This window comes from Ipomoea nil, unplaced genomic scaffold (genome assembly GCF_001879475.1).
Source record: "Ipomoea nil cultivar Tokyo-kokei standard unplaced genomic scaffold, Asagao_1.1 scaffold1919, whole genome shotgun sequence".
Classification (NCBI taxonomy): Eukaryota; Viridiplantae; Streptophyta; class Magnoliopsida; order Solanales; family Convolvulaceae; genus Ipomoea; species Ipomoea nil.
The window spans coordinates 19,117-30,376 of NW_017618347.1; the positions used below are offsets into that span (position 1 = coordinate 19,117).

The 11,260-nt window shown below is 30.6% G+C and overlaps 1 protein-coding gene across 2 annotated transcripts; it reads left to right on the forward strand.

Annotated features, from left to right (window-relative positions):
* Positions 1–282: 282 nt before the first annotated feature.
* Positions 283–6,306, forward strand: LOC109193763 (putative late blight resistance protein homolog R1B-14). 2 transcript variants are annotated; one of them, XM_019344579.1, is made up of 3 exons: positions 283–760; positions 3,153–5,375; positions 5,954–6,306. In XM_019344579.1, the coding sequence occupies exons 1-2, from the start codon at positions 329–331 to the stop codon at positions 5,364–5,366; spliced, it is 2,646 nt and encodes an 881-aa protein (XP_019200124.1). In that variant the 5' UTR covers positions 283–328; the 3' UTR covers positions 5,367–5,375; positions 5,954–6,306. The 2 variants fall into 2 exon arrangements, with proteins under 2 accessions (XP_019200124.1, XP_019200123.1); XM_019344578.1 differs by lacking the exon at positions 5,954–6,306 and adding an exon at positions 5,648–5,830.
* The last annotated feature ends 4,954 nt before the right edge of the window (positions 6,307–11,260 follow it).

Genomic DNA, 11,260 nt, shown 5'->3' on the forward strand with positions numbered 1-11,260 from the left:
GCAGATAACCTGCTAAAATTGAGGGTAACCTGCTATCAGGTGAAATTGCACATTTTTAGAGTGTTTAGTGGCTTAATTGCACTTTTTTTTTCGTTCAATGGCCTAATTGCATTTTCAGGTTACGTTCAGTAATTGAACCTTATCCCTATTTTCTTTAAGAATAAAATGAGAATAATTGATGTACCAATTTGTCATTTTAATGCTTAATCATTACGATTGGTCTCTGCATAAAGAAAAGAAAATAAAGAAAGACTTTGCCGACGACTCGTTGACTTGATAGTTCATAAAAGAAAAGAAAGAGGAGAGATGAAACAGAGGGAGGGAGATAATGGAGGCAGTGGTGAACGTGTTGGTGGAGAACTTGACGGAGTTACTGTACGAGAACTTCCAGCTAATCTCCGACGTAGAAGACGACGTGAAGAAGCTCCTCCGCTTCGTCAATGGCTTCAAGTCCTTCCTCAAAGAATCCCGAAAAATCCGGACGGAAAATGACATCGTGAAGCAGCTGGAGAAGGAGATCATGGACGTCGTCTACCGCTCCGAAAACCTCATCGACCAATACGTGGTCGACGCCAAGATCCACGCCGAGAGGTTCACCAGTTTCCTCGATTACCCCTTGAAAAGAGAGGTCGCCAGAAAGATCAAAGCAATTCTCGAGGAAATCAAGGTAATCCAGGACAAGAAGGAGTATCAGAAAGTGATCGAAGATAAAGTGTTGCCCCGAGAACTTGCCCAGTCTGTGCTGCAGCAGCAGCAGAAGGTACATTTCTCATTCTTTTTTACGGAGTATTTTTTTTTCATTCATTTTTAAAGATATAAAATTTAATTTGAAGTATTGAATTCTTTTAGATTTTAATCTACTATAAATTTTTTCATGTAAACGGTTAAGTGAAATTAGGGCTCCTAAAATAAAGAAATTAGGACTTTGTTTCCTAGGTGAAAAGCAATTGATGCAATGATCATGACTTTTCAATTTTATCATCGATGTTTAACATTTTTGGAAAAGTTAACTTGCATTATAATTGGAAATGATTCAACACTTAAAGGGCTAAATTTGGTAGTCTAAGTAATGACTAAATTAAAAAAGTAAGTGATAGTAATACGATTAAATTCTGAATTAAATCTCCTAATTAAACTATCAATTTTGAATTAAAAGCCTCATTCTTCATAAGCATAACAATTATATCCACATCCTTCAAATTTTATATTATTAATGACAAATCTGTGTATTTGTGACAATTGTATCAAATTAAATTATCTGACTTTAGACCAGGACTATGTGGTCTAATGGTACTCGGGTTGGACTTCCATTTGGAAGATTGTGAGTTCAAGCCTCAGTGGAGGCGTTATTGGCTCTTTGTGTTTCAGTAGGTTGAGAAAGTATATGAACAGATATTACAATGTAATAGAACTAGTAGCATTCAAAAAAAAAAAAAAATTATCTGACTTTAGAAAAAAAAATTAATATTATTGAGTTGCCAAACAAATTATTTAAAAAATTAAAGGGAAAACGGCACTTTTGGTCCCTCAATTGTTTTACTTTTGGAAATTTAACCCTTGTCAATTGATTTGAGCAAACTTAACCCTTTAATTGTTCATAATGTAGCACATTTGGTCTCTCATGTTATATAATTAAAATTGTTTTTAGTAATTTATATAATTTATTTATTCAAAATTAAAAATATTTTTTTATTATAAATAAATACATGAATTAAAAAAAAATTAAAAATTAAAAAAAATATATAATATAATATTATTTCTTCAAGTTGCTGTATACATATATATAAATTATATATGTATAAATGAATTTAATTAATTAGTAAAAGTGAAATGTTGATTTTAGTTGATTAAATTGTGGTGTAAAGCAATTATGTTATCGAATCTTCAAGTTGCCGTATACATATATATAAATTATATATGTATAAATGAATTTAATTAATTAGTAATAGACCAGGACTATGTGGTTTAATGGTATCCGGGTTGGACTTCCATTTGGAAGGTTGTGAGTTTGAACCTCAGTGGAGGTGTTATTAGCTCTTTGTGTTTCAGTAGGTTGAGAAGGTATATGAACAGATACTACTATGTAATAGAGCTAGTAGCATTCAAAAAAAATTAATTAGTAATAGTGAAATGTTGATTTTAGTTGACTAAATTGTGGTGTAAAGCAATTATGTTATAGAATGTTGAAGTGGAGGAAATTTTCGGAAATTTTAATTTTTTTTTCAATTATGTTATAGAATGTTGAAGTGGAGGAAATTTTCGGAAATTTTAATTTTTTTTTAATTTTTTTAATTCATGTATTTATTTATAATAAAAAATATTTTTAATTTTGAATAAATAAATTATATAAATTATTAAAAATAATTCTAATTATATAATATGAGGGACCAAATGTGACACATTAAGGACAATTAAATGGTTAGATTTGTTCAAATCAACTGACAGGGATTAAATTTTCAAAAGTAAAACAATTGAGGGCTAAAAGCGCCATTTTCCCAAAATTAAATGATAAATCAATTTTGGAAACATAATGTTTATTTCATACCAGTATACCACTAAGGCTTTGTTTGGTATATCTTATTTTAGAGCTTCTAGTTATAAGCTCTGTTTAGTAAAACATATGAAGTTTAAAATAATACAGCTTATTTTGAAACGTTGTCCTAAGTAGCAGTTCAAAATAAGGTCCTGAATTTTTAACTTTTGTTTTTCCATTTTTATCTTTACTAATTTGCAAAAATAACATCATCTACCCTTCATTAATCAAATTCCTAATATCTTAGTTTATTCTTTTATGTCTTTTTACACTTATCATCTAATTCAACAATTAATTTTACCAAACACTTTAATTTCAATTAGTTAGTTTATTAGCTACTAGCTTTCCCGCTTTAAGCTTTCAACTAGGCATGCCAAACCGAGCCTAAATTAAAAGAGTTTAGTATTTTTTTTTTTTAGTGTCAATTAATATAATTACATATGATTGCCGCAAGAAACAAAGTTTTGATATTAAATTGACAAAATTTAAATGTTGGAATATAATTGTCACAAAATATATTGATTCTTTTCACCAATAAGTCTCATATCTTTCCTATATTAGGAGTCTCATGTTTTGATAATGCAAATGCTAACTCAGATCATCTATTAACCTTAAAAAGGTACCCAGAGTTGAAGAAGAGTATGTGGTAGGGTTTGATGAAGAGGCAAAAATAATTATCCAACGTCTTAGGGAGGGATCCAGTTATGGAGTTATTTCAGTTTTTGGTATGCCTGGCCTTGGAAAAACCACATTGGCCAACAAGGTGTTCAAGTCGGAGGAAATCGAATATCATTTCATGTATCGTGTTTGGATATATGTTTCCCAGTTCTACAAGAAAAGGGATGTCTATCTACAAATTCTGAAGAAATTACAACAGCCCCATGATTGTGATATAAAGGTGACTGAAGAGGAATTAGCTAGCAAGATTAAAGAAGTTTTGGGGCATGTAAAGTATTTTGTTGTGCTGGATGATGTTTGGTCCGTAGACGCATTCAATGATATCCAGGATGCTTTTCCAAAGAGCAAAGGTAGTAGAGTCTTGGTTACTACTCGGGAGGAGAGAGTGGCGACCATTGTGAGGTCTCTGGGAGAGCCTCACCGCTTGAAATTTTTAGAGCCTAAAGAAAGCTGGGAGCTACTTGAGAAGAAGGTTTTTCGTGAGGAAAGATGCCCCGATGACTTGAAAGAGTATGGTGAAGAGATAGCAAAAAAATGTGATGGACTACCACTAGCGGTAGTGATAATTGCTGGTATTCTCTTAGGAAAATCGAAAACTCGGTTAGAATGGCGCAATGTGGCTATCAGTTTTAGTGATTTCCTTAGAATGAATATAGAGAGCTACCAGAGGTTAATACAATTAAGTTATGATCATTTGCCCGATGACTTAAAGAGTTGCTTCCTTTATTTGGGAGCCTTTCCCAATGGCAATCATATCCCCGCTGCAAAACTGATGCAGCTATGGATTGCAGAGGGATTTATTGAAGAAGAAGGAGTATTAACTATGGAAGTCATAGCAGGTGAAAAGTTGTGTAGTTTAGTCAGTAGGAATCTTGTTATGGCTACACAAAGAAAGACAGATGGTCAAATCAAAACATGTCGTGTTCACGACATGTTGCTCCAGTTTTGCAAGAAGGAAGCTAAGGCTGAAGATTTATTCAATGAAATCAATGAAACCAACATCAGGAATCAACAAGATTCTTGTCGCCGTCTGAGTGTTCACTGCTCTTTTAAAGAGTTCATCTCTTCAAAGCAGAATCCAGAATATGTCCGGTCATTGCTATGTTTTGCCTCGAATAGAATCGAAATGCCTCCACAAATAATTCAATCACTCCGCAAGGCCTTTCCATTGTTGAGGGTGTTGCACTTTGCACCAGATGAATCGATCATTTTCATGCGTTGTCATAGAGATTTTTCTCGGTTATTTCATCTTAGGTACATCGCTATCTCGACTACACTCAAAACCCTCCCTACAGAGATTGGGAACTTGCGGAATGTGCAGACTCTTATTGTTAGGACATCAGAGAGTACTCTTGAAATCAAAGGAGATATATGGAGCATGTCAAGGTTAAGGCATTTGCAAACTAATTCTTCTGCCAAACTTCCTCCCCCTTCCTCTTCAAAAACCAAGAAAGATCCGTTTCCAAATCAAAACTTGCAAACCCTTTCTAAGGTTTCGCCTTTAAGCTGCACGGCTGCTGCACTTGCCAAGGCCCCCAATCTCAAGAAATTGGGCATTCGGGGGACTTTGGCTAAACTATTTGAGACAGACAAAATTAGTGGATCTAGTTTGTTCAAAAACCTCAGAGAGTTGAAGTTTCTGGAAAATCTTAAGCTGTGGAATGACGGGGAGGAACTTCAACACCTTCCTCAAAAGTATGAATTTCCAACGAACCTAACAAAGCTGACCCTGTCAAAGACCTACCTCCCATGGTGTGAATTGTCTGTGTTGGGAACACTAGAGAAACTTGAAATCCTCAAGTTGATTGAGCATGCAGTTGTAGGAGAGTATTGGGAGCCAATCATTGGTGGTTTTCTTTGTCTTCAGGTCTTGCATATTGAGAGGACCGACTTAAGGTCCTTGAAAGCTTCAAATAAACACTTCCCAAGACTCAAGAGCCTTGCTCTTAGGCACTGTGAGAAGCTTGAGGCGATCCCACTTGCCCTGGCTGATATAAGCAGTCTAGAGATAGACTTGAACCATAGCAAGATGGCAATCCCGTCTGCACAAGATATACTCAAGCAGAAACAGCAGAAACAGGACCCAACCGAAAAACCCACCCATAGATTCAAGCTCACTATCTATCCTCCTTTGGATCCTTCTCAAGCAAGCTAGCTTTGGCAGGTTAGTTTAACTGGTTTTCATTTTATTACTTAGTCGTCACGTCTATATTGTATTCTTTTACAAGAGGTGTGTGGCATGCAGCTAGGAAATCTGTACTTTGTAATTGTCTTCCTTGTTGTGATATGATTATGTTAACAGCATGGTTTTATATTCAAAACTGAATTATATATGTACAAAGATTCTGTCTGGGATTCCCTTTCTAACTGTAAACTGTGAGCAAGCATTTAAGGGTTCTTTCTTCATTTTTCTTATGTTTTCTTTAATTCTTTTAGGTGATACCTGCGAGAGTTGTGGTGGTTTTGGCTGTTGGATGTGATCATTGTTGATTCTTCAATTCCCAACTATTTCCTTATATAAATGTGCCAAGTGTGAGAGAGTCTTCTTAAAGAGTGTTGTTTTGAATTTGGACTGAATGAAGGCTGGATGTTTTGTTGTGTGTTGAGTGTTGACTAATTGAAAAATTAAAATTCTGTTTCTAGGCCAGGGTTGTGCAAAAGTAATGTTATCTTGGTAAATTTTATTGTGATAAATAGTTTATTTTCATTCTTATCTCACTGAAAATGATATCCATTTTGTAGGTGTACTGTTCAACTCTACGGAGTATTATTTATTTTATTTTCTATTGGTGTGAAGTCATAACGCATTGGAGGCTACTATTCCTACCCAGGAAGCTGTTTGATTTTGTCCATGCATGTTAGCAAAGACGACCAGGAGAGTCTACTCTCAATACTTAGCTAGCAGATGTTTTAAGGGTTGTTGACAATGAGATCGAACCATTTTGAAGCTGTTGTTAAGGTAAAATTAAGATTCATGACCTTATCATTTGTGAGCTGAGCTGCTTGAAAGTAAAGTATGTCTTCAAGATGATGTTTTCAATTAAGTCCCTTCATATTATAATTAACTACAATGGATCTGTTATTGGTTTGTGATAGAACCAATGTGGCATTGTTACATATATGAATTTGAAATGTACTACCTCATCTCAATGCATTTATATATCTATCATATGTAGTTTAGAGTATGAATTTAGTTGTGAACAGTTACATGCCTCGTTCAGTAAACTGTAAATAACGTAAAGTAAGATTTAATGTGTTCTTATAATTAATATATATATATATATATATATATATATATATATATATATATATATTAAAAAACTTTAAGGTAGACAAGCTTTCTTAATCACTCTTTCATATATTTGTTCACAATGGCCTAAATCAAGTGACTGGGTGCAACCAGATTTCAAGCGGCAAGCACTAATGCTGCATATAAATTAATAAGCACGTGAGTGGTACCTGACTCGCACGGACCAGAGTAATTTAATTAACTTTACAAAAAGAGATGTACTATATATATTGTTGTATAGGAACAAATTAATTAAATATTATTGAGAAATGGATTGTTGTGTTTCACTTACCATATGATGAACTCCCTTTCAACTTGATGCATGCAGTTTTTCATAGTCAAAGAGGAAAGAAAAATTAAAGTTGCAGGCAGATGAGAGGTGTATAGCATTATCCTAATTCATAGCTAGCCCTCTCATCACACATGTATGTATGTCTTCTCCATAGCTTAGTACCCAAACCGAACAAATTAAAGGTTGAAAGCCTGAGTTGAAGTCACGCAGTCAGTGGTGCTGAGAGGAAACAGCTAGCAGCTCATCTCATCTGACTTCTGAGGGAGAACAAAAGATGGAACTAACGGCTTCAAAAGGATCGGAGCTACAAATTAAAAACATTACTTCAATACCCAATTAAGTCAATAGTTATGCTGTGCAACCGTGTGCACCTGGTGCACACGATTACAAAACGACGTCGTTTTGACTAAAAACGCGCGTCCCATTTAAAAAAATAAATTTAGTTTCGATTCCTCTCAACAGTATTATTGTGGATATTTAGTTCATTCATTGTGAATGTTTAGTTCATTCATTGCGGATATTTAGTTCATTCATTGTGGATATTTAGTTCATTCATTCTGAATTTTGTTTTATTCATTCACTGTGGATATATAGTTATGAATTTGTGAATATATAATTCAAATTATGCACAAAAAAATGCTATTGTCGGGAATCGAACCTGAAACTTTTTTTTTTAAAAGTGAGGCGCGTTTTTAATCAAAACGACGTCGTTTTTGCAACCGTGTGCACCATGCACAGCAAAATTTGCGCAATTAAGTCGATCGCTTCAAGGAAACTAAGACTTAATATATATCTACTATCTACTATATATCTATCTACTATACTAATAAGAGCCCAAGAGAGTTAGGCCTATAATGAGTAAAAAAAATGGCGGTCAAATTTTTTAATCAAATGAATGGTTCAGATTGATCAGATTTTAATTTTTCCTTAAGTTTTCCTAATTTATCCTTAATGAATATGATTATCTGTTAACTTTTTCGTTAAATATTATTTTTTTCGTTAATTTCGGTTAGTTCACCGTTAACTTATTCATTGATTTCAATAAGAAAGGTCTTAGGTTTGAACCCCATCCCAATCAAAATTGGAATAATTGGTACTCTATTTTACTCTTATTAAATAAAAATAATTTAGTAGCTACAACAAAAAATAATACATATGCATTTCTTTAATTTAGAATTATGTGTCTACAATGTCTTTATTAAAAAAAAAAATCATTATCAATAAATTAAATAAGAGAAATAATTTTATTAGTTATATTGTCTTTATATTTCTCCAATGTAAAAATTCTTTACATTCAAATTCATCAATTGATTATATTCACTACATTGTCTATTATTTTTTTTTGTGCACTATTTTTTAATTAAATATCAAAGTTATAATACAAAATAATGCTATATATTTATTTACCAAGTATTTTATTAATACCATGAAAAAAAATTAAAAAAATATAATTAATAAACTCAATCATATTAACAACTTGAGGGATTTGTTGACAAAGATAGTATTCAAATCACACAACAAATTGAAGTAAGAGCTACCGCGCAGTGTCCTTGTTTGACAATCAGCAGTTAGCAGTTAGCGTTAACGGATTATATTAGCGAATTTGACCAGCGAATTATATCAACGGTTGGTAAAAAGATATTTAAAAAATTAGCTGTTTATATTAACATGTAAAACGAGCTAAGGGTATAATAATAATAATAATAATAATAATAATAATAATAATAATAATAATAATAATAATAATAATAATAATAATAATAATAATAATAATAATAATAATAATAATAATAATAATAATAAATAATAATAATAATAATAATTGTTTTTAAAAATTAAAAAAAATATAATTAAACCAATCATATTAACTATTTGGGGGTTTATTGATAAAAAATAGTATTCAAATCACACAACAAATTGAAGTGGGAAACTATCTCGCAATGTCCTTGTTTGACAATCAGCAGTTAGCTCTTCAATATTAGTATATATTTGATATTTTATGCCATAATTTTTATTTGCTCTCCCTTATGTCCCGTATTTGGTTTCAATCTACATTCACAACCATATCTATACACTTATTTTATTGACAATTATAATCAATCTTGACTATATTATCTTGCATTTGTAAACTTAGAATTGCCTATTTAGATACGCAAATTTAACATTCAATTATCTATGCATTAACAATTCCAATATAATCTTGCCTTGATATACTTTAAAGTACTTATTTAAAAAAAAAAAAAAAAAAAAAAAGAAAAGAACATTGGGCATTATCCCAATCGCGCAATGCGCGTAAAAAACTAGTGTATATATCTGCTATACTAATAAGATCTACTATACTAATAAGAGCCCAAGAGAGTTAGGCCTATAATTGGTAGAAAAAATGGCGGTCACAGATTTTAATCAAATGAATGGCTCAGATTGATTAAAAGATTGATCAGATTTAAATTTTACACTAAATTTCCTAAAATACCCACACACCGTTACTAATTCCGTTAAAATTTTAAGAATTGCCGTTAGTTCACCGTTAACTTACTCATTGATTTCAATAAAAAAAAAAAAGGTCTTAGGTTCGAACCGCATCCCAATCAAAGTTGGCATAATTAGTACTCTATTTTACTCTTATTAAATTATATAAATAATAATTTAGTAGTTACAACAAAAAATAATACATATGCATTTCTTTAATTTAGAATTATGTATCCACAATGCCTTTATTCAAAAAAAAATTATTCATTATCAATAAATTAAATAAGAGAAATAATTTTATTAGTTATATTGTCTTTATTTTTCTTCAATATAAAAATTCTCTATATTCAAATTTATTAATTGATTATATTCGCTACATTGTCCTTACAATGTCTTTATTCAGTGAAAAAAAATTATTAATTATCAATAAATTAATTAAAATCTACTATACTAATAAGAGCCCAAGAGAGTTAGGCATATAATTGATAGAAAAAATGGCGGTCACAGATTTTAATCAAATGAATGGCTCAGATTGATTAAAAGATTGATCAGATTTAAATTTTACACTAAATTTCCTAAAATACCCACACATCGTTACTAATTCCGTTAAAATTTTAAGAATTGCCGTTAGTTCACCGTTAACTTACTCATTGATTTCAATAATAAAAAAAAGGTCTTAGGTTCGAACCTCATCCCAATCAAAGTTGGCATAATTAGTACTCTATTTTACTCTTATTAAATTACATAAATAATAATATAGTAGTTACAACAAAAAACAATACATATGCATTTCTTTAATTTAGAATTATGTGTCCACAATGCCTTTATTCAAAAAAAAATTATTCATTATCAATAAATTAAATAAGAGAAATAATTTTATTAGTTATATTGTCTTTATTTTTCTTCAATATAAAAATTCTCTATATTCAAATTTATTAATTGATTATATTCGCTACATTGTCCTTACAATGTCTTTATTCAGTGAAAAAAAATTATTAATTATCAATAAATTAATTAAAATCTACTATACTAATAAGAGCCCAAAAGAGTTAGGCCTATAATTGGTAGAAAAAATGGCGGTCACAGATTTTAATCAAATGAATGGATCAGATTGATTAAAAGATTGATCAGATTTAAATTTTACACTAAATTTCCTAAAATACCCCCACACCGTTACTAATTCCGTTAAAATTTTAAGAATTGCCGTTAGTTCACCGTTAACTTACTCATTGATTTCAATAAAAAAAAAAAAAAGGTCTTAGGTTCGAACCTCATCCCAATCAAAGTTGACATAATTAGTACTCTATTTTACTCTTATTAAATTATATAAATAATAATTTATTAGTTACAACAAGAAATAATACATATGCATTTCTTTAATTTAGAATTATGTGTCCACAATGCCTTTATTCAAAAAAAAATTATTCATTATCAATAAATTAAATAAGAGAAATAATTTTATTAGTTATATTGTCTTTATTTTTCTTCAATATAAAAATTCTCTATATTCAAATTTATTAATGGATTATATTCGCTACATTGTCCTTACAATGTCTTTATTCAGTGAAAAAAATTATTAATTATCAATAAATTAATTAAAAGAAATATTTTCATTAGTTAAATTGTCTTTATTTTTCTCAAATGTAAAAATTTTTACATTCAATTTCATCAATTGATTATATTCACTACATTATCTATTATGTTTTTTGTGCACTATTTTTCTAATTAAATATTAAAGTTATAATACAAAATAATGCTATATATTTATTTACCAAGTATTTTATTAATACCATGAAAAAATTAAAAAAAAGATATAATTAATAAAGCCAACCATATTAACTATTTGAGAGATTTTGTGACAAAGAGAGTATTCAAATTACACAACAAATTGAAGTGAGAACTACCTCGCAATGTCCTTGTTTGACAAGGAGCAGTTAGCGGATTTGACCAGCGAATTTATTTATTTTTTTTTTTTTGAACTGGCTCTATTACATTGTAG

Excerpts from the sequence above, each read along its gene's own strand:
- LOC109193763 (XM_019344579.1), top strand. The coding sequence starts at position 329 with ATGGAGGCAGTGGTGAACGTGTTGGTGGAGAACTTGACGGAGTTACTG. Across the intron at positions 761-3,152 it reads TGCTGCAGCAGCAGCAGAAG|GTACCCAGAGTTGAAGAAGA; the intron begins GTACATTTCTCA and ends AACCTTAAAAAG.